General features: G+C 42.5%; 1 protein-coding gene across 1 annotated transcript; it reads right to left on the bottom strand.

Moving 5' to 3' along the window:
* Nucleotides 1–7,539: 7,539 nt before the first annotated feature.
* On the bottom strand, nucleotides 7,540–9,268 carry LOC141605639 (uncharacterized). Its single transcript, XM_074424501.1, has one exon. It carries the CDS (start codon nucleotides 8,946–8,948, stop codon nucleotides 8,037–8,039), a length of 912 nt encoding a protein of 303 aa, XP_074280602.1. The 5' UTR covers nucleotides 8,949–9,268; the 3' UTR covers nucleotides 7,540–8,036.
* Between the last annotated feature and the right edge of the window lie 15,445 nt (nucleotides 9,269–24,713).

Raw genomic sequence — 24,713 nt, 5'->3', positions numbered from 1 at the left:
TGGCTCATGAATTGGTTTCTAAGTATGGTCGTACTTATTTGACTCCTAGGTGCCTTTTGAAGGTGGATATCAGGAAGGCTTTTGATTCAGTGAACTGGGATTTTCTTAAGGAGAGTCTTCTGTTGCTGAACTTCCCTTCTATGTTTGTCCATTGGATTATGGCCTGTGTGACCTCACCTAATTACTCTTTGCTCATTAATGGTGGAGTTGGAGGCTTTTTCCCTGGTAAGTGTGGTCTGCGACAAGGGACCCTCTCTCACCCTATCTTTTTGTTATCTGTATGAAGATTCTGTCTAGGCTACTAAGAAGACTTCCTAGAGCGCCTAACTTATCTTATCACCCAAAGTGTGTGCAGCTAAACCTTACACATCTTGTTTTTGCGGATGATCTTCTTGTTTTTACTATAGGTGACCTGCCTTGAGTTAAAGCAGTTGCCAAGTGTCTGGTGCTGTTTAGTGAGCTCTCTAGTCTTCATGCTAATCCTGCTAAGACTGACCTCTATTTTGGCGGGGTAGTTGATGGCATCAGAGACTTAATTCTTGCTGAAACTGGATTTAGTGCTGGTGAGTTTCCTTTCAAATATTTGGGTCTGCCACTCTTTAATGCAAGGATTACTCAAGATATGTATCAACCTTTGTTGGATCAACCTTTGCTGGATAAAATTAAGACCAGAATTATGCATTGGGCTAACAAGAGTTTGAGCTACGCTGGCAAAACTCTTTTGGTTAATTCAATCATTTTTGGCTTAAATAATTTTTGGGGTGCTAGTGTGTTGCTTCCCCGAGGCATAGCTAAGAGAATCAACAAACTATGCAAAGATTTTGTTTGGGGTATTGAATATGGGTGCATGAGACACACTTTCTTGAAATGGCAGCTCTTGTGCTCTCCTAAGACGGAGGGGGGCATAGGAATAAAGGAAGTCCTAAGTTGGAACAAAGCACAGATGATTAAATGGGTTTGGAAGCTGCTCTATCGGCCTCAAAGTATTTGGTTAAGATGGGTTCATACGTATGTTCTAAAGGTTCGTGATCTCTGGTTGGCCACCACCAACATTTCTCAATCATGGTACTGGAACAACGTGGTTAAAATGAAGAAGCTTTTGCTCGATATAACTGGATCCCCTACACAGGCTCTTCAGTTGCTGGAGGGTTGCTCTACTAACCTTAAGTATAATACACGCTTAATGTATGATTTTGTCAGATCTTGCAATCCTAAGGTTAGTTGGCATACTTTGGTTCATGGCAAGGGCTGTCATCCTAAGCACTCCTTTGCTGGGATGATGGTTATGCATAATGCTCTCCCTACTATTGATAATCTGATGCGAAGAGGACTGTCATTTGTCAATAGGTGTGCTCTTTCTGAGGTTTGCAGTGAGGATGTCCATCATATCTTCTTTAACTGCTCTTATTCCAGGCACCTCTTGAGCTACATTGGTACTTGGCTGGGTCTTTCAATACGTTCCTTTTCATTGTTTACTATTGCTCAAGAGTTTGCTTCCAGGCACAGTACTTGCAGGCAGAGGATTGGTTTCATGGCTACTATTTACTACCTTTGGAATGAGAGAAATGCTAGGATATTTAAAGGGGTCAAGTCCCCTGTGGATACTCTTAGTGTCAAAATTAAGAAAGCTGTAAATTTACGTCTTTATGGTTTTGGGCTTTCTTAGGCTTTTTGTGTAGGTTGTTTCTCTTTTTGTTTTCATCTTAGGGGGCTACCCTGGTCTCCTTTGTAGGAAAGATTGGAAGGGATCTTGTATTATTTTTTTTGAAATATAGATCCATACTTTTCTGCAAAAAATAATAATAATAATAATAATAATAATAATAATAATATTATTATTATTATTATTATTATTATTATTATTATTATTATTATTATTATTATTATTAAAGGCCTGAAGTTCACATCATCGCTACACAAGCTTACAAATAATGACATGATTGCTTAATCGTGAGACTACTGAAACTAGACCTGGCAAAATTGACACGACCCGAATAACCTGACCCGAAACCGACCTGACACCCGAACTCAAGACCCAAACTAGACCCGAACCTGAATTGACACGACCCAATATAACCCGACCTGAATGTTTACTGTTACAAACTGATTATTATCCATAAAAAACATAATAATAGCTTACCTGAAAGCGACCTGACCCGAAGTCTACAAACCAGAAATGACCCGACCCGAAATTGAGCCGACTCGATTGACCCGTTTGCTAGGTCTAGCTGTAACTATGACATAATAACGTTATCTCCCGGGTAATGACAATTCTTCCAAAGTATATCAAATTTGATTTTATTTAACTTGTATGTTACAAAATATAATGTCATTTTTGTAAGGTATTTTAGTAAATATTAATTTGTGTAGAAGGGTCATTTTAGTAATTTTATATGACTATGAGGTGACATCACGATATGTGGTCTAGACATGCAAAATATCTTATCAATTAGGAACTTAACATATCTTTTAATATTATTGTATATATGTTATACATAGCTGACTTGTTGCAATATTTCTCTATTTTGTATTTCCTTTAATTAATATTATATAAATTTGATGATACCATCAAAGAAATCATTGGACTAATGTGAAAATTATTCTTGATGAACTTAAAGAGTGGTTGAATATAATTATTAAGCTGCAAATTATTTTCATTTTAAGTTTATATAAATTTTCAATAAATAAATGAATGTGTAAATTTTAAGTTGTACGGTTTCTAAAAAGTTAAGTTTCACAATTAAAGAGGAAAAAATATAGGGAGAATGCACATGGTGCCCTTGAGGTTTGCCATTTTGCACGATATACCCAAAATTTTGATCCGGAAAACTTTAAGAGATCATAACTCGTGTTTACGAAATCGGAATGTGACGGTTTTTTTTCATATCGATCGTCTTCTCGAGAACTACGATTTGGAAAAAAAAATAATCGTATTTGGATCCCGTGGCTAGGAGTTTTAGTATGTCAAAGTTTTTTTGACCGAACTAACTTTGAGTAACCATATCTCTTGGTAACGAATTCCAAACTTGAATTTTTTTTTTTCAAATCGTAGTTCTCGAAAAGACGATCGATTTGAAAAAAAAACCTCGTCACATTTCGATTTCTTAAACACGAGTTATAATCTCTTAAAGTTTTCCGGATCAAAATTTTGGGTATATCGTGCAAAAGGGCAAACCTCAAGGGCACCATGTGCATTTTCCCAAAAATATATAACCATTTCCAAACACATTTCATCATATGAAAATCAATCTAAAAATTAGTATGAAAAACCTCAATCGATTCATTAACATGTTTTATTAGAAAAACTCCAATTAAAATATCAACTTTGATTATAAATTATGAAACTTGGATGTGAATTTAGAGAAGTTACATCAGTTTTGAATATTTTTAACTTATGAAGTATTTAGTATATACAATTAATTTAAGAATAATGATGATAAAATGACATTTTTATACAAAATTTTAGTAAATTTTATGTATATGTAAAAGGATTAATTTGGTAATTTGTATTGAGGTGACATCATAATAGGTTATAAAATCAAAATCTAACTCAACATGTCTATTAGTATTATTGCATAGACATTATATTTTAGTTTACACTAGCATAAATTTAGTTATTAAGTATTTTTAGGTGCTCACTCCCTCTATTTTATTGTTTCCTTCTCTTTTGGGAAGCACTATTTCTCAAGGAGGAGGTCCTCTCTATTGTAGAGCATGTATAGAACATTCTCTTACTTTCTCTAAAATTAGAGGAAGTAGAACATTAGCCCTTGTGCCAACTATCTAATTATATTTTTTCATGTGGATTATTTGAATTTATTTTTTTTCTTTTGTAAGAAGTTGAAATGCAAATAAATGGGTAGAATATGGATAAGAGAATTCTCTTTATTATGGACAAAAATATATAAAAAGGGGATGAACATAGTGGAAAATTGAAAATGAAGGTGGGTCTTAGAAAAGGCATTGTGTCAAAAAATAAGAGGGTGAAAGAAAAAAAATAAAAGGATCATGCCATCCTCTCTATTGATTATGCTTTTAAGTAACTACTACTCCTTCTATCACAATTGAATTATCCTCATTTTCTTTAAGTGAAAGGCTAAAGTTGATATTTGATAACCTTTTTTCATCATCCAAAAAGGAATGGAAAGGCAATATATATAAGATGAATGAAGTAGTCTACTACTCTGTAGCTATTTAGGTTAGTAAAAGTGTTGCTACTAAATAAGATAGGATTATTTTATAGGTATATTCTATCATATGGGTGTCCTGCAAAAATTACTCCATCCTATTACTCATTCCATTTAAATCCATCATATACCCTCATACTTCTCATAACAAACTCACTTAAAATTATGACCGGTTACATTAGGTAACATTCTTCCCCCTTCTTATTTAAGTATACCTTCTTTTTTCTACATCTCCTCTTCTCTCTTTCTTCAATATCTCCCCCACCAGACATAGCCCTTCCAGCACCTCTCCGACAACCCAAACTAAACCACCACCAAGGCACCCACACCTCGTAGGAAAGATGAGGACGACGGCGGTGTGTTTTCGCCCTAGAAGTCTTTGTTGCTCCTTCTCTAATGTCACAACCACCGCACCACCTGCGCCATCATCACCTCATCGCCGTCGTCATTCACCGCCATGTTCATCATCACTGTGTGGGTGATTATCAGAAAACCCTAAATCCCCGAACTCAATTTGGGGCTATACTGATTTGATTTGGGGTGATGAGGTTTTAGATTGGACTCCAAGGATGGTGAATGCATAAGAAGTTTTGCGATTAAAATTTAGAGGGCAGAGACAACTTAATGAGTGAAGGTTGGTGCGTGGTAGTACATAAGTGATGGGATTTGGTGATGGGGAGGGCGTGAAGGTTCAATGGTGAGTGGGCTAGTGTGCTTTGGTGGTGGGGCGTTAAAGTGGTGCGGTTTAAGGTGGAGTGTGGTGCGATTGTGGGTTGAGGCCGAGAGGGTGGTTCTTGACTTCTAGGTGTTTAGTAATGGATGAGAAGGTGTGGTAAACTGGTAATAGAGGATGAAAGTGATGAAGTTAATGTTAATATTTTTTTGTTGATTTTAGAATTTAATATTGTTTTATTAGTTTTAGATTTTTGTTTGTAAACCTAACCTTAGGAGCAGGTAGCCGGTTACTTTAAACTGTTATAGGAAGGTAGGTTGTAAATGATGGATTTAATAGGAAATAGTAATAGGATGCAGTAATTTATTGCAGGACACCTATAGGATATGAAATAATCCAATAAGATACTGGAAATTGCAGTACAATGCTTCCGAAGGAGTTTATTATCATCTCTAACCAATATCTATAATCGAATACTTTGTAATCTCGTTTTATTTTATTTATATCAGTTCATCGTTGTCAAAAAAAAAAAATTAATTAAATTGGAGTGTGATGGTCATATCTTACCAACTTACCCAAACTAAATATTCCTTTTTCTGATGTTAAACTCGTGTAGGAAATATGAACTTAGCTAATCGAAAATACCCTTAATCAAGACGTCGTGTAAGACACTCCCCTAAATCAATTAGACCCCCACACAGGTGCTCCTTGGGTTCCGTGGTCACCGATTCCAGGGTTAACATCTCCTTCCGCACAATGGTGCACTCCACAGACGGAAGTGGGAACTGTTATCAGAATATAGAAAAGAGAAGATATAAAGACATTGTTTTTGTAATTTTGTTGGGTTGTAAAAGTGAGTAGAGATGAGGATTTTATAGTGAAGACAAAGGCTCCAACAATCAAATAAAGATACCAGATTTAATACTATTAAATCTAGTAGTTAATAGAAATAATATCGGACATTCAATGCGGAAGTCATTCTGTAATAAACTTCCAACGACTAGAATTCCAACAGCTGGAATCCAAGGAAATAGTTTGAACCCGGAGCAAAAGCATAGCCCCATCACGCACATGTCACGAGCCGAGCCGGACGACAACGGCGCGCTCGTGGGGGACTGTAGTCTCTCCTCTATAATCTAGTTAACACTAGATAAAGCACTACCATATACTCCCTCCATTCAACTCCACACTACCATTATCTATTTTGTACACTATTCACAATTAAACATTAAATTTCAATTTTCTCTCAATATATAAGTGAAAATATATTCATGTGGGGTCTTGTTTGATTCGTCTTAACGAGTACATTAAAAATATATTTTTATATTTTTTTTCCAAATACGTAGCTAACGATATTTAGCGCGTAAAACACGAGTTGACAAACGTGAAAAAGCAAAGTGGTAGTGTGGAGTTTTCTGAAGGGAGTATAAAGTGGTGACTCCCCGTTGTTCTTCCAATGTGAGACAATATTGCGCATAAAAGTTTAGAGTAACATCCAACTCCAACAACTCGTTAGGTACTTTGTTTAAATTCATGCTTGTAATTAAAAAATGCAACTAGATGACACAGTAAAATTTTAAAAAGTGTAAACAACTAACTAAACTCAAAAATGAAGAGAATAACACTTCCGAGTTTTGGATCAATTTTTATTTATCCGGAGAAGCACCCCCATTTTTATCCCATCAAGCAAGCAGTAAGTCTCCATTAAGACGGAGAAGACATGCTATTTCCATCATAAGGTTTAAGACACACCATATATGGTCTAGTCACAATAAAATATGAACAGTTTTTGATAAAAAGTTATCAGAACCAACAATTTTAGGTGTTACACTAATAACATTTTGTCGTTAAATGGACCATTTTATTACAAAAATGGTTACATATAGGCTATGGCCCGTCTTCAACCTTAAGATGGAATGACCCGTCTTAAATGAGAATTTGTGTAGGATAATAGAAAGCTTCCTAGGTTTGATCCTATCAAGGATGGCAGAGATAGTTAGAAAAGGTAAGAGGCAATCCCAAGCTAAAAGCAGAGTATCCTAGGACTAGTTGACTGCACATCACACATTCCTTGCATAATCAGCAAACAATACCTGAAACATTAAACTCTGTGCACAATATCATGATGCTTCGCTGCATACCTACTCAATCTCTTATGCCGTACCATTGTTCTTATTAAACCTACACAAAATCTCATTGAATTGAAGACGACACGTATCCGTCATTTTGGAGCGACGGATACCATTTCCTCTCACAAATGACCCAAATAGAGGAGAGAGAGAAGCACATGGGAGTGCCCCCACCTTGTCCCCCTTATCCATTTTGTGAGTGACATTACCCGTCACTTGCTCCGACCCGTCTTCAGCAAGACTAACTGAACCTACATATCCCCACTTGAAACTAATGAATACACCCCTCCATCTTCAACACCCCTACCCCCGGAAACACACAGACCGCTGATTTCAGCATCCGAGTACCCATAAATATTCCCCTTGTCACCAGTCATTTGTTTACCTCATTAGCATCAGTTAGTACCGATCTCATTAGCATCGGATAGTTACTTGAAAAATCTAACACCACTTGCAGCAAGTGCTATTCAGTCTATCACAATCTGCATAGCAACTAGCATAACGTTCCGAGTTTCCAACACAAGAACAAATCATGCAGAGACAACATAAATAAGAATGCAAATCAAATTACATTAAAAATAATAAAAATTGAGCTCCATGGAACCCTTCAACTCATTCCAATGGGCAAAAGCCATATATAGTTACACACTTACACGGATGAAAACAGAAATTGTCATTAATATATACAGGGAAAAAAAAACAGAAGAGCAAATGTACATTGTAAAACAAGGGCCATCCCAAGCTACAATGAAGCACTCAATTGATTACAACTCTGTTCGATTTTTTTTTTTTATTATTATTTCATTTTTCCATACATTGTCCTCTAAACAAGGAAGAGAGTAACACTAATTTAGTGTAAATGACATAATTTCATGTTTGTTGTTCATCATAAGGCAATGAACAAGCAATGTACAACCAAATCTCCGCGATCAGGCTGAAACCAGAAAAAAACCAAGGTTATTCAACCCAAAACCAACCAATAAATGAAACCATAAAGTCTAATATATTCCACAGAAGATACAATGAAGCCATCTGAAATAGATTGATTCATAAGCAGCATTGGGGACAGCGAATGAGACCGTTTTCATTACACTCCAAGCACCTCTTAACAAGACCTTCATCCTCATCAAACACCTTCCTACTTCCACTACAGTTGGAGCAAGGCATAAACCTAATATCCCCACAGCCATCGCAGACGAACCTTCGATCTTTGACAGGAAGCACCTGAAGTATCTTCTTAAGGTCTCCGGTCTCATTCAACTGCCTGATCAAGTCTACCCCGCCGACATACCTACCCTTGATGAACACCTGCGGCAATGTCACATTTTTTTCGTCTTTCAACAAATCATAAAGTTCTTTCCTATAGGCATTGTCCATAGACACGTCTCGCTCGTCCACAAACACGTTAAACCCTCGGAAAATCAATCGGACTGCGTAACAATCCTCGAAAGTCCGTCTAACGCCCCGTAAACTGGTGAAGTAAACCACAACCCGATCCTCCGTACCTGGAAAGCGTATGGTGGAGGCATCCAGGATTGACCAGCTGTCCTTAAAGTCGGTGCTAATCGATTTCAAAGGGCGTAACCTAGCAAAGGAGGGATGATGGTGGAGGTGATTATACGACGTCGTTGCAGGCTGTTGTTGTAATTGTTCTTCCTTATTATCATTAGTAACGTAATTAATGGTTTTGGGGGTTTCGAAAAGAGTACGTAGCTGCTTAACCTTACCTTTGAAGGAATTACCGGCGGATTCGTACCATTTCTTACGGTCATGCGTAACGGAAACGTTTCGATCGGATGGAGATAGATATGAAGATCGCTTGACGAAATGACCGGCGGCGGCGGTGGCGTGGATGGTCATAGACCTGTTGAATACCGACGGTTTCAAGGCGGCGGCGGAACCCTTGGTCGTCGATAACTCCCGATTATTATTATTACTATTATTATAAGTATTCGCCATGATCGTAATTATTGATGAAAATGGAATTGAAATTAAAATTGAAAATAAGGTTTATTAATTAAACAAAATAAATGGAATGAATTTAGAAGAAATTAGGGGTTTGGGAATTTTGGGGGAAAATAGGGGGAGATTGGGGAGGAGGAGGAGGTGGGTGAAGAGTAAAGGTGAGGTTGGATATGTCTGGAAGGAGACTTTTTGGAGCAGAATAATTACATTACATTGAGGAGGAGAGAGAATTTTGACAAAAAAGAAAAAAGGAAATGAGAAACAAGACAGGTGCTTCATTTTTATGTTTGAGTTGGATTCTTATTTTAACACCCCGACATATTCATCCTAGTAGTAATGCCCTCCTCAACTCCCACGCGTTTCTATGTTGAATTTTATGTTGTGCCTATTTTTAAAAATTAATAATTTACTACCATTCTCTTACCCAATAATTTACATTTACTTTATTTTTTCTTTCACAAAATAAAACAATGTCTTAGTCAATAGTTTACATTTACTTTATTTTTCCTTTTACAAAATAAAACATTAGGGTGTAATTAAAGCAAAGTATATTCTACCACCCGGCTTGTTGAATGATGTCTTGAGTTGGATTCTCCTTTGGTCTTAATCGTTCTCTCGGCCTCTCCGCAACAAATGAACGAACCGAGGGCTTGGCTTTGTGCCAAGCGTACTCACTCCGACGCTCAAGTCAAGAACTTAAAGGATAAGTTGTTACTTGCATTTGAATGTATATTGTAGAGAGATAAGGAAGATATTACCAGATGAATAGTGTATTTAGGTTTAGTTGTGTATTTGATGGGGGCCTTTTCCTCAATGAAGGTTGAGGAGTATTTATAGGCTTTCACCTTTTGTCACGTAGTGGCCAAGTGGCCAAGTGGCGTACCAGGTGAAAAGATCGATCTACCCCTACGGTGAGGGACCTATGGCGGCCGGCGGGCCCGTTGACTCACCACCGAGGGGTCTTGGATATGAGTACGGGTATGTGCCCCATTGGCAAGTTGTCATGCCGAGACCCAGTCGACCGCCGTGGGTCAGACGGCTAGGTTATCTAAGTCGTTGACTTCTTTGTGGATATCTTTGACCTTGCTCAATATGTTGACTTGGTCGTCGGTGCGAGAATATGCGCCATCAATTTGCCCCAGCGTAGTCTATGCCGTGGTATGGGCTCCGATGTACATTTGAGCGTATATTCTGCGTAAGTATTTTGCGGAAAATTTCTGCATCGGCTTCTTCTGCGGCGACTTCTTTTACCTCGGCCTGGTCTTTCTTAGGCCGTACCATATCCCCCCTCCACATGGATGTGTAAAGGGCATCCGATGTGGAAAAGAAAGTGAATATTTGGCCGAGACCAGGATTGAGTGTGCGGTTGTTTTTGATTGCCCCCCGGCGCTACTTAGCTTGGTTGACCATGATGCGCGGAGAACGGATGCTTGGGAATTTGTTGAGGAAGGTGAATAGGCAAGGAGATATGAATAGGCGTGTTGAAGACGCTTGGTTACTGTTGCATTGATTGACGTCTAACTGTTGCAACGATTGACATTCCGTAGCTGCATGTCCGACACGTGTCTGCACGCTGATTGGTTGACGCTTCATGGGCTGTTCGTTGATTGGTCCTTCTTTGTGGGCTTTTCCCTATAAATAGGGCAGTTATCCCGTGAAATTGGCCACCAATTTCATTCTCCCCAAAATTTTCTTCTCCCTAAATTTTCAAGGGTTTTCTTGGTCTTCTAATTCTCAGAGTTGTTACTCCGGCGAGTGTTTTTCTTCAAGGTAACAAACAAACTTTCCCATTTCTTAATTTTGTAAGTCTTTATGGTAAACATGTCTTCTCGCGATCCGGGCCTAGTAGGCCGGCGCCGGGGGTTCCCCGTCGCGTCTTGATGAGGGAGAGAAGTTGGACGCCCTCCGATAAGGCTGGGGGCCCCAGGCCTCCTTCTCTGAAGTCGATCCTCGAATTTTGGAGGAATGGGAGGATGACTCTGATGTCGATGATGACGCGGACGATTTTGGTGATGATCTTTCAAGAGGCTCGTCCCAAAGAGGTGAGGCGGTACGTTATGGATCACGGTGACGCCTGCAAGGTACGCGTTGACCGAGCTTGGACACATAAGTTTGCCAGTTGTTCTGGTGAGAAATTTTTCGAGGGTCACTTCTTCTTTGGCAGGGGGTACAAGATTGTTATCCCTGAGGAGGGCCAGGCCGTCTGTTGCCCTCCGCCGGGCTATACCGGCGTATACATGCGACATTTGGAGTACGGGCTCCGGTTTCCGCTAAATGAGTACGTCGTGGCCATCATTAAAGCTATGAACGTCGCTGTGGCCCAACTGCATCCGTTGGCCATGAGGACGATAGTCGGCTTCGTGTGGCTTTGTCTCTTCAAGGGGGAGGCCCCGACGGTAAATTTATTCCGCCGGCTTCATTATCTCCGTCAATCGATCTCGGCCGCGTCGGTTGGTACAGTGTGCACACGGAGAAAGGTTATGTCTCTGTTGACAAACTTACTTCTTGCAAAGACCGGAGAAACCGGTGGGTGTATGTTAAGGTGCCGGATGACTATCCCGCCCCTCTCCTTTCAAAGACCAAGTGAATTTGCGGTGTGAGACTAAGGCGGAGCATGACGGATGGGTCACCGGAAGAAGCTTAAAATGGATGCCAGCAAGGTCCTTCTTAAAGAGGATGAGAAGCTGGCGATGAGGCTTTTCGAGGCGGACAAGGGCGGGGTGTCGAAAAAATGGATTCCCCCAACGCAGATCATTCTTCAGGATGAGCCGCTCTGCCATGTCGGCCTCATACCGGCCCTAGCACAGGGTGAGTGGGGTCGGTGTGAGGCCCATCACCGCTCTTAATGTTCTTGTTTTTCGAACTTCGATTTATTTCTTCTACTTAATTCTTGCTTTTATTTTTTTCTTTCGCAGACCACTTTGGACGGGACTTGTCTGAGGATATCCTCCGGAGAATGTGGCTGTACAAAGACAAAACCGTTGCTAACCTGCACCCCAAGGCTCTGGCCCATGACCGTAGGACGTCGCCGAATGATCTTATGGACCCGGGTGAAAAGCTTGAATGCGGTGGAGGCCGGGCGAAGGTTGTTAGTAACATGCCGCGCCATACTCGAAAAACAAAGCCTTCGGCGGTGATGGCGTCGACATCGGCTCCACCTTCCATCCCCCCTGTTCAGAAGGAGACGGTGGAGATCGTTTACATCTCTAATGGGGATGACTCTGACGAGGAGGAGGGGTCTCCCCTTGTACGTAAGAGAAAGCAGACAGCTTTTACCGCTGCGTTGTTTTGCTGGCGACGAGAGATGCGCCCTTCGGTCAAGAAGGCCAAGCACGGTACTGATCTATCCGGTGGCTCAGATTTAGCCGGTTCATCAGGCGCTGCCGATGACAGGCTCTTCGGCATGTCGACGTATGTTGATACTGATGCTTTCTTTAAATTTTGTAGGTCAGTCGCTGTCAGTCGCCGCTCTTATTGAGCAGCAAGTGGGAGAGAAACCCGCGCAGGCTGATGATCATGACGTCGCCATTGGGTCTTCATCCCAGAAGGTTTCCCTTTCCCGACCGCAGACTAGTGATCGAAATGTCACTGCTGACTCTTCATCCCAGAAGGTTTCCCTTTCCCGACCGCAGACTAGTGATCGAAATGTCACTGCTGACTCTTCATCCCAGAAGGTTTCCCCCTCCCGGCTCATGGCGGGAGGTGCGAGGTTGGTCGAGGAGCTGGCGAGGTGGAACGAGCTGGCCGGTGCTCGCATTATAGAGCAAGAGAAGGCCGTGGCTCAGTCCGCTCTTGAGCTTGATGTCACTAAGAAGGTGGCCGCGAAGGCGAGGCTGGATCTCCTCAATGAGCAAAGGCTTAGGGGAGATGTCGAGAAAGCGCTCTTGGCCGAGAGAAAGCTTAGAGAGGACGCTGAAAATGAGGTCCTTGCTGAGAGAGCCAAGGCCGAGGCTGCTGCGGCCGAAGTTGCAAAGTTGCTGGAGAAGTGTGACCTTGTTCAGAGGCACGCCGACCTTTATCTCCAGCAGAGGAATGAATTTAGGGGCAAATTTGAGATCCGGGGAAGGTGATCCGGAGCAAGGAGGCCATCATCGAGGCAAAAGGAGGACGACATTGAGATGCTCCAAACCAAAATGCTCCCCGACCCGTGTTCCGAATCCGGGATCCGCCGAAGCACCGCAGGGAAGTAATTGAGGAGCTCTTTCCTCTTGAAGGTTCCTTTCCGTGGGGGCGAGTTTTGACGAGTGTTTGACGACAAGCTCGAAGCTAAGGAGAAGGTTGTGGAGGAGAAGGTCAAGGAGGCGGTGAGAGTGAAGATAGAGCAAGAGGCGGCCGAGGAGGTTGCTATCGCCGAGAAGGCTAAAGCGGCCAAGGAGGAAGCCGATTGGCAAGGGCGATTGAGGCCGCCGAGGCTAAGGCCGCTAAGGGAGCTCGGGTTGCCCCTCGAAGAAGGTGTCTTTGCTCACGCTGCCGATGGCGAAAGCAACGCGGACATAGGGAGATGATATCCGTAGCCTTTTGTCTTTTGGTTTGTCCTTGTAATTTCTTGTAATTCGTTGAACATTTTTAATAAGAGCTCGTTTCTTACGCTTTCCTCCGGCCTGGCCGAGGTTTTTACCTTACTTCTTTTTCTTGCGCTAGTATTTGAGCCTCAACTGTACTTTTAGCGTCTCTGTCTTCGTCTGGGTTGTCTCCTTACGTTATTAATTGAGTGTCTCTTTTGTTTCCGCCTCGGCTTGGCCGAGGCAGTCTAGAGCGCGTATCTCAATTGTGTTAACGCTTCTAAGGCATTTTGATTGCTTTGCGAGTATCAACTGCGCTGGTCGTGATTGCCGCTCTTGTCGGTGTGACAGCGTGAGCAAAGATCGCTTCTTGTTCTTCGATCGCCGTGGCGTCTACCACTTGTGGTGTCTTGCGACAGCGCCTATTTCTTCATGAGGCTCGCTGTGGCGTCTACCACTTGGAGTGATGCGACGGCGGCCCAACCTCTTGGGGTGATCGCCGTGGCGTCTACTACTTGGGGTGACTGCGACGGCGCCTATTTCTTCATTAGCTCGCCGTGGCGTCTACCACTTGGAGTGAGCTGCGACGGCGCCCAACCTCTTGGGGTGATCGCGTGGCGTCTACTACTTGGGGTGGCTGCGACGGCGCCTATTTCTTCATGAGGCTCGCCGTGGCGTCTACCACTTGAGTGATCTGCGACGGCGTCCCAACCTCTTGGGGTGATCTGCTAGTGGCGTCTACTACTTGGGGTGACTGCGACGGCGCCTATTTCTTCATGGAGATTGCCGCTCTTGTCGGTATGACAGTGTGAGCCGACATCTCGCATCGATAAAGACCGCCGCTCTTGTCGGTATGACAAAGTGTGAGTCGGCGTCACGCTTCCTAGTGACTATGGGAAGAATGAACATTTTGATGGAAGACTTGGATGATTTTTCATTTTAGGTAAAAACATGCGTCGGGGTGCCCACAACTGTTTTGGACACCTCCGCCGCTATATAGAGTATTCCCGAGATTACCAGCGTCCTAATGGCCTATCAAAGGCACAACGTCCTAGTCAGCCGCTAGTTACATCCATGAGGTCGCCCTCCTGTTGTAAGGATAGACTTTTCCCTTTCTCTGATTTCTTTGCCACTTTGAGGGATTGCATGTTGCATCCTCTGGCGGCTATCTGGACGTTGACCACCTCGTCATTCTCGTATTTGGAGACGAGCTTATGCGCTTCCCCCCGGTCCGAGACATACATCAGTGTTAGGGCCCGGATGGACATCACTGCGTCAGCCTCGCTCAGGGTGACTCGGCCTATGAGAACGTTGTAGGCGGACGAGCCGTCGATGACCACGAACTCAGCCAGGACATTCTTAGCCGCATTCTTTTCGCCGAACGTCACCGGAGTCGATCGACCCCGGTGGTACCGGCCGGCCCCGGAGAAGTCAGTATAGTGGGTTGGTGCGGGGCTCAAGTCCTTGACTTTCGGCCGAGGCCGAGGAAGCACTCCCGAACATGATGTTCGTGTACGCGCTGTGTCAATCGGGCACCTCTTGACCAGGTGGTTGGATATGTCCAAATTGACTACAAGTGGGTCATTTGTGAGGAGCGATGAATCCTTCGTAGTCCTTCCTTCCGATGGTTATATCGGGGATGTTGGAAGCGGGGATCGCTGTGTTGGGCACAAAGTTGATGGCCTGATATAGCTCGTTCAGGTGCCGTTTGTGCCCGTGAGCGGACCCTCCGTTCTCGTTGCCCCCGATGACAACGTGGATCACTCCTATCCGTTCGAAGACGGATTTCTTACCCGAATCGGCGTCGAGTCTTTTGGCCTTTGGCAACGTACTTGCCGAGGCTCCCCTTCCGGATCAGCTCTTCAATGGCATTCTTTAGATGCGGTGATCGTTGGTTAAATGGCCGGTGTGGCGTGGTACTACAAGATCTTGGCTCGTGTCACCGTCACTTTTTGGCTTGGGGGTCTCTCCCACTTCGGCCCTCGCTTTTGCTCGGGGCAAAGACCTCGGCGGCCGATACGACGAGAGGGGTTTTATCACTATACCGCCTCTGGTGGTACGTTCCCGAACTCCACCCGGCCCTGTCGAGTCTGTCTCCTGGCAGGTTTGTCCGACCGTGACCTATTATTCTCACGGCGTCTTTCATCGGACCGTTACCCGTTGTTGTCGCGCGTCTCTCATCGGGTTGTCCTCCGGTGACTCTTCTTTTTTCGAGTGCTCGGCCTCGCCTGGGCCTACCCAGGTCTTGTGATAGTCCTCTACCTTGATGGCCTGGTCGGCCATCTTCCTAGCGGCGTCCAAGTTCAGGCCTCCGCACTTGATGAGCTCATTTTTCAAGTCTCCCCTTGGGAGGCCTTTCATCAGCGCGAAGGCCGCCAATTCGGGATTAATTTCTCGAATCTGCTGGACCTTTCCGTCGAACCTCTTCACATAGCTTCGTAGTGACTCGCCCCCCCTCTGTTTGATAGTTAGGAGGTCCGATGTCTCCACGGCCCTTCTCTTGTTGCAAGAGTCCGGGCTAGAAAGACGTCTCTTAGGTCGGCGTAGTAGTATACCGAGCCGTCGGGAAGCCCTTTGTACCAACTTTGAGCCATCCCATGCAAAGTTGTTGGGAAGACTCGGCACCAGACCTCATCGGGCTGCTCCCATACCGACATGTAAGACTCGAAAGCCTCAGCGTGGTCGGCTGGATCACTATCTCCTTTGTATGATAGGGGTGGCAACTTGAGTTTAGTTGGCACCTGGACCTCTAGGACGTAGGCGTTGAGGGGCGTCGACCACATGTCGAACCACACACGGCGATCGGCTCCTCGCATGCCTAATCCGGCTCCTCTCCTCGTAGCGGGAAGGACTTCTTCTTCGACTCGGACTTCTTCTCCAACTCGCCGAGTCGGACTCCTCGGTTCCTTTGGGGTAAGCCTCGTTCGTGTTATGGGACGCCTGTCCTCCCATGAGTGCGGGAAGGACTTAGGTCTACCACGCCCACTTTGGGCTCCCCCGGCGACTTGGCTGGGTCAGCTTCTCCCAGTGCTCCGTTCAAATTTCTCGGAGTCACGTTTTGAGCCCTGGTCTCCTGGGCGGTTTCCGCCGCTCTTGTCGGCGTGACAGTGTGAGCAGGCGTATTACTAATTAGGTCCAGGACCATTTTCGATTTTTGCTATGTCAACCACATGTCCCATGATGGTGACTGGTTGGGGCGGCAATGGCGTGTCCGACATTATTGGCATGCCGAACTCCGGTTGGATTACTCCGCCGGTGGAGGGCTGCACGACTCCAGAATTGTTGAAAGTATCATCGTGGTAGAACGCGGTTTCGTCGGTCACGACTGCGTCTTGTTGTTTTGACATCTTCTTAGCTTTTTGGGTGGGTTTTTGTTGTTTTTTTTTTTTTTTTTTGTGTTTGGGAATGAATGTGACTAGCTTCTAGTATCTGTTCCCCACAGACGGCGCCAATTGTTCCGGGTGTAATTCCAGAGCAAGTATAGTTACCACCCGTGGCTTGTTGAATGATGTCTTGAGTTGGATTCTCCTTTGGTCTTAATCGTTCCTCTCGGCCTCTCCTGCAACAAATGAACGAACTGAGGGCTTGGCTTTGTGCCAAGCGTACTCACTCCGACGCTCAAGTCAGTAAACTTAAAGGATAAGTTGTTACTTGGCTGAATGTATATTGTAGAGAGATAAGGAAGATATTACCAGATGAATAGTGTATTTAGGTTTAGTTGTGTATTTGATGGGGGCCTTTTCCTCAATGAAGGTTGAGGAGTATTTATAGGCTTTCACCTTTTGTCACGTAGTGGCCAAGTGGCTAGCAGGTGGAAAGACTGATCTACCCCTCGGCTGAGGGACCTATGGCAGGCCGGCGGGCCCTGTTGACTCACCGCCGAGGGGTCTTGGATATGAGTACGCGGGTATGTGCCCCGGCTGGCAAGTTGTCATGCCGAGACCCAGGCTGACCGGCCGATGGGCTGCATCGGCTAGGTTATCTAAGTCGTTGACTTGCTGTGGATATCTTTGACCTTGCTCAATATGTTGACTTGGTCAGCGGTGCAGAATATGCCCCATCAAAAACAAATTTAAACTATTCACGGGGATAGAGGGAATACTAGTTTAGATCCCGCAAAACATATGTACAATGAACTGGCACATGTTATATGGAATTCCGTCAAGTGTCGATTTAGATCTTCTCCCAGTAACCCATGAAACTTGGGAGGTCGTGGACGAAGAAACCTTTTAACTCAAAATTCACATTTTTTCCACAAAGACGGAAATGTGATGCAAAGTGGTGGTTGTGCATGATTTAGCGCCTGAATGTTCTTGATGGTTCGATTATCATTAGGCATCTTTACGTTTTGTGGTACCGATGTTTCCTCACGATGAATTAGAGTGCGATTGGAATCCTTTCCTTCACTAACTTGATTGCTTAAAGAGGGTGGGTTTTCAAGGTCAAAACCTCAATCTAAGGTTTCGTAGAATCTAGAACCAACGTAAAGCTCGATGGCTAGGCTTTGAGAAGTAGGCATAAACCTTCACCCTAAACAATATATATTAGAACTTTCAATTACAACAAGTAGAAGAGAAGAACCTCTTATTGAGGATGAAATGGATGTTGCGGTTTACTGAGACAGAAATGAAGGTTGAGCTTGAATATTGGAAGAACTCAGTGTATTGCTTCATTTTGGGCGGGAATCCTCCATGGGAGATCGTTGAAGGTTTTATTCGTCAGTTATGGATCAACCATCAGATAAATAAGTTAACTTTTTTTACCGATTGTTGTGTTCCTTGTTAGATTTAAGAGTATGGCTACGAGACAGACTGTTTTGAAACAGAGTAATTTCCTGTTTTATAACAAGCCTTTGATTGTTAGGTCATGGTCTCCTGAAATTGAGCTTGTTAAACATATTGTCCAATCTGTACCTGTGTGGATTAAGTTGAATAAATTACCTTTGAAATTCAGGGGAAAGGGGATTCCACAGGAATTTCTAGTTTGTTGGGTAAATTTATCAAATGTGATCCTGCTACTGAGGATAAAGTTAGGATTGGATATGTCAGAGTCATGATTGAATTAGAGTTTGGGAAAGCTATGAATGATAATGTTAGGTTCTTGGATGAAAATGGTCATGTGGTTGAGGTGGAAGTGGAGTATGAATGGAAACCTTTGGTGTGTAGTGTTTGTAAGGGGATTGGGCATGAGTCTTCTGAGTGTAGGAAGGCCAAAAAGCCTATTTAACAAGTTACTGCACCTACCAAACAGGTTACTAAGGTTTGGAAGCCTAAAAAGATAGACAAACGTGGCACTCAACAGGATAAGGGTAAAATTGCTCTACAGATCCCTGTTGTGGTGGTCAGACTTCACATCCAATTGAAATCCAACTGACTATACCTGTTGTTTGGCAAAAAAAATGGCACTTATACTACGGTGTCTACCCCTGCAAGACCCCTTATGAGGATGAGTAGGCACGAGGCTTTGGATGGAGCTTATAGTGTGCATAAGTTTGGACAACCGACTTTCTTAGAAGCCCTAAACAATACTTCATTACCAAAGGAAGGCATTGGGACAAGTGGTAGTATTTCTCACCAGGTGGTGGGGAATGTATAACCATGGATTTTGGAATATGGAGGGGAATAAATAACCCAACCAAACAAAGACATGTCAAGTGGTTCCTACATACTAATAAGGTTGGTTTGTTTGGTCTCCCAGAGACTAAGGTTAAAACCTTGGCTCTGAATAGTCTAAATAGTATTCTCATTGATGGTTGGTGTAATTCAACAAATAATAGTTTGCATAAGGGTGGTAGGGTTTGGGTCCTATGGAACCCTATTATCTTTACTGTGAACTTTATAAACTTCTCTTCACAATGTATTAATACGAGAGTTCAAGAACTCGCAACCAACACCTCCTTCTGTTTATCTATGGTTTATGCTTTCAATGAACTCCAAGCAAGAATTCCTCTATGGGAGCAGCTGGCTGATTGTGCCTTACACATTACTGAACCATGGTTAGTGTGTTAGGACTTCAACTGTGTGCTATCACATGCTGAAAGATTGAGAGGGGGTGGGGGGTAGTAGTAATGCTGAAATTGATGACTTTCAAAGATGTGTGACCAGATGAGGTTTAGTGGATAGCCCTAATTAAGGGGCTTTTTTTACTTGGAACAATAAGCATGATGCTAGTACTAGAGTTTATAGCAGATTGGACAGAGCATTGATCAATCAAGAATGGAGTGAACAATTACATAATAGTTATGCTCACTTCCTCCCTAAAGGGGATTTTGATCATACTCATTGTTTAATGAAGTGTTGGTCCACAACAAAATGCGAGGAAATCATTCAAGTATTTCAATATGTGGGGGAAAGGTTCCCACTATCTTACCCATTTACAAGGATGGTGGCAAGGTAGTCTTCATGGCACAAAATGTAATGTCTGGTCAAGAAGTTAAAATCTCTCAAGTATCAGTTTAAGCAATATAATAAAGATCATTTTGCTGATATTGAGAACAATGTTATGTTGGCTTTGAAAATTTTTGGAATATACTCAGTCTCAATTGGTGTCTAACCCAAAAGATGATGAGTGGTTAGCTAAGGAGAAGATGCAGTGGCTGAGTATAGGGAACTGCAGAAAGCTTGTGAGCAGCTTTTGAGTCAGAAAGCCAAAGCTACCTGGATTAAGGATGGTGATAGTAATTCCAAGTATTTTCATGGGGTAATTAAGAGTAAATTCATGAGAAATCAGGTGCTTTCTATAAAAGATATGAATGGTAAGGTCTACGATGATCCTCAAGGGATACAAGATGCTTTTTTGGCCTACTATGTACATCTGTTGGGGACTGAGAACAAGACTGGGCATGTGAATCCTTCACTTGTTCAGCATGGAAGTGTGTGCACTGTGGACTCTTATTTCAAAACATATCACTAATCAAGAGATTAAGGATGCTATATTCTCAATTCCTGAGAATAAAGCTCCTGGTCTAGATGGTTTCTCTAGTGCTTTTTTCAAAGATTCATGGGAGATTATAGGGGATGAGGTCTGTTATACTGTGGCTGATGTGTTTTTATTTGCCAGAATACTTAAGCAATTGAATACTACTATCCTTACACCCATACCCAAATACAAGATGCCTACTCAGGTGCCTTAATTTAGGCCCATTACTTGTTGCAATGTTTTATCCAATGTGTATCCAAGATCATTTGTAATAGACTTGCACTAATTCTGCCTGAGGTGGTGAGCAAGAATCAGGGAGGCTTCATCAAAGGGAGAAGTATTATTGAGAATATACTGGTGTGTCAGGATTTGGTGAGGCTGTATAATAGACAGGCTACCTCTCCTAGATGCATGTTTAATATGGATTTGATGAAAGATTATGACTATGTAAGTTGGCAGTTTGTGGAAGAGATGTTATATGTCTTTAATTTTCCTCCTCAATTTACTGCTTTGTTGATGGAATGCATTAGAAGTGCCAGCTTTTATATAGCCATCAATGGAGAGGTATTTGGTTTTTTTCATGGTAAAAGAGGGTTATGGAAAAATAGGTTTAATGCAAGGAGATCCAATGTCTCCTCTTATTTTTACACTTTTTATGGAGTATCTTAGCAGGATACCTTTTTGTGCAACTCAAAAGCTTGAATTCAACTATCATCCTCTTTGCAAAAAAATGCAGCTTACACACTTAATGTTTGATGATGATCTCTTATTGTTCTGTAAAGGGGATGCTACATCTATCATGGTGTTATTGAGGGCTTATTCTGCATTCTCAGTTGCATCTGGGCTTAATATGAATGCACAAAAGTTTTGTGCATATTTTCAGGGTGTTAAATCTGGTCTTAAGAAGGAGATGTTGGGAGTCTCTGGTTTTTCTAAAGGTAATATGCCCTTTAAGTATTAGGGGGTCCCAATTACTGCAGGGAGGCTTAAAAAATAAGATGTGATGTTTTAATTGATAAGATAGTAGAACGAATCAGAAGTTTAGGAGCCAAGAAATTATCTTATACAGGTAGATTAGTGTTGGTTAATTCCGTGACATCTACTATGTATAATTATTGGGCTACTATCTTTGTGTTGCCAAAAGGAGTTATGAATAGAGTGGACACCATTTGTAGGAATTTTTTTATGGTAGAGAGCTACTGAATACAACATAAATCCTCTCCTAGCATGGTCTAAACTATGTGTACTAAGGAAAGAAGGTGGTTTAGGGCTCAAGCAAAGTCAGATTTGGAACAAGCAAGACTGTGATTGGGAAACTTGTTTTGTGGTTCACTGAGAAACTTAACAATTTATGGGTGCAATGGGTTCACCACATCTATTTAAAGGGATCTCTATGGCATTCATATATTCCTTCCTCCAACACTAGTTGGCATTGGAGGAAGATTTGTTAGGTTAGAGACTATATTCTGGTTGGGTTTGTAGATAACTGTTGGAATATCAATGTGGGGAATTATTCAGTCGGTAGTTGTTATAACTGGCGGAGGAACAAGAGGACTCATATTACTTGGTATAGGGCAGTATGGAGTTCACTGGCTTACCCTAAGCATTCATTTGTTGCCTGTCCTATTGCCAATGAAGCTCTACTGTAATACTACGGTTTTATGTGCTGTTGGGTACTCTATCGAGTGGGGCTTACTCTGTCGAGTAGGTGAGTTGGGATTTCGAAACAGTGTTCTGTTGATGGGTACTCGATCGAGTAAGTGTGGCACTCGATCGAGTAGGGGTCACTCGATCGAGTAAGTGACTTACTCGATCGAGTAAGTCGGTTATGCGGGTTGTTTTAGCTGGGTTTTGTTAGCAATGCGAGAATGATATATAAGGTATTCCGTCAGTTCCCTTGTCACTTTTTATCTTTTCTAAAACCTCTCAAGAGAAAAACAAGCTATGTTACTTTCATCTTCGCGTTGCTATCAAATCTCAAAGGCTAGGGTCATCGGATCGTCGTGTTCTTTATGCGGTTGAGTTCGTCGTATTAGGGGTAAGATTCTTGTACAGTTTTTATGTCGTTTCTTTGATATTAGTTGAAACCCTAATTGAGTAATTTGGGGGTTTGGGAGTATTTTGATACTAGATGGTGATTGTATGATCGTGTATTTGATAGGAGGTGATTTCGTAGAGGAACTTTGCTGATTCGCTATTGTGACGGTATTGGTGATTGCTTTTCCAAGCAGGGTTTCCCTACTCGGTTATTGATTACATAGTTGTTTGGTGATGGTTGTGATTATTATTGATCTTTAACGTATTGGTATTGTATTGGTGTTGTTGTTATTGTATAATTGGTTGTGTAATTGTCTGTGGTTCACAAGGCGTGTCCTCGGCTGAGTGGAGTCACTTGCGGGAGTGGCTTCACGCCCTTGAGTCGCTCTCTGTAGAACTCGCCACAGGATGGGATGTGCACATTAAGGAACATGGGTTATCGCTCGGAATAGATAAGCGGGGATTTGGTGGGTACGGCTACGGTCCCCCACTGGCGGCATGGAATATCTGTTGCGATGGGTATTCTGGCAGGACTACACAAAGTGTGTAGTCAGGTGTGTAGAGATATGATGGAGTTGGGTGATATGTGTGTTGTATCTTGTGTATCTTGTTTTGTGTAATCAGTAACAGACCCCGTTTAAATGTTTTGAAAACTGTGGTGATCCATTGGGGGATGGTGAGCAATTATTGAGCAGGTATGAGATGGCTTGCGCAAGGGATAGCTGGGATGGAGTCATCACGTGTCACTAGAGTCTTCCGCTGTGTCTTGAACTTATGTTTCCTTTCAGTTGGTTTGGTTTTGGAACGGTTGTATTTACTTTACAGTTTTGGGCTTTGGATATGTAATCAGTTAAACTTATTTATCTAAACTATGTTTCTTTATGGTTAATTTGATATACATTGCCTCGGGTAACCGAGATGGTAGCATTTCCATGCATTAGGTGGTCTTGGTAAGGCACCTTGGTGTATGGGGGTGTTACAAAGTGGTATCAGAGCGACGATTTTGGAACCTGTAACTAATGAACCCAATGAATCTAAGGAGTCAAAATAAAATGAACCCGGCTAGGAGTTGTTAGGAGCTAATGCAAAGGCTTGGGAGACGTCCTAAAGTTGCGAACTCGCCCTACAACCTTGAACCGGTCACTACGGGTGTCATGGGATCGCTATGTGTTTACTTATGTTTATATGAATATGTTGGATGAGTGTTATGTGGTTGAATGGAGGTGTGGTGGAAAAGATGAAGTTAATTGTTTATGATAACATGAATTGTGGTTGGGATCGCTACTAGTTTACTATTGTTTATATGCATATGATTGGATGAATATGGTGGATGAATAAATTGTGTGAATACGTTGTATGAATATGATCGATGAATTGGTTTGAAAAGATGAAGTAAGTAATTGCATGAGAATATGAAATTCATGTGGAGAACATGTTTATGTGATGGAAGCGGATTTTCTACTGTTGCTATGTTAATAACATGTGAATAGGGGATTTTATATCGTATAATTGTTCTTACGTAAGGTTATAGAATAAAAGCATGCGGGCATTACATGAGTGGTAAGTTGAATATTATATTATTATGATGGATATTATTTTTTGGCTTTTGTAGATAGTAACATGTGGTTAGGGATACTGGTTTTATGAGTATTGAGTTGTTTTTGTTTACTTTGTTGTTGTTTAAGTTGTTTGGAAGAAAGAATCTAGTAGTTATGTTGTCCGATTATAGAGAGGTTGTCTTTAAACTATTATAACTTGAGATGTATATATTATTTTAATATGATTATAACTGGAGGTGATAGCTTGTTCTTTTACGATTCTAACGATAGGTTACACGCTCAAAATGACCAAGAAACGAGTGAGATATGACCATTTTACGAAAATTGGACAGTGCTGAGAAATGCGTAGGGTACACGATCGAGTAGCCCTTACTCGATCGACTGCACCTCTTGGCACTCGATCGAGTACCCCTTACTTGATCGAGTGGCCCTGGTAATTTGTTGTGCATGCTTCTGACGTTCACCTACTCGATCGAGTAGGCTGTACTCGATCTAGTAACCCCTGTTTTGGGTCATATGCTTATCTTTTGACTTCGTCGCATATCATGTTTAATTCAAAGGTGTTCCTTTGCTTCTTTATGCATTGTTTTATGTATGTGTTGGTTCTGATGCGTAAGTTACCCAATCTTATGATGAGGGGAGTGACATCTTATGATGGGTAAGTGTTTGGTGGGGAGGACATGAGTATATGTGGTTGTGAGTGATGGTGGAAAAGGAAAGGGAAGATTGATTAGTTTATCGAA

Source organism: Silene latifolia, chromosome 10 (genome assembly GCF_048544455.1).
Source record: "Silene latifolia isolate original U9 population chromosome 10, ASM4854445v1, whole genome shotgun sequence".
Lineage (NCBI taxonomy): Eukaryota > Viridiplantae > Streptophyta > Magnoliopsida > Caryophyllales > Caryophyllaceae > Silene > Silene latifolia.
This window is presented reverse-complemented; position numbering and strand designations above follow the sequence as displayed.

What these genes read in the sequence shown, in the direction of transcription:
- LOC141605639 (XM_074424501.1), bottom strand. Translation starts at nt 8,948, where the DNA reads ATGGCGAATACTTATAATAATAGTAATAATAATAATCGGGAGTTATCG.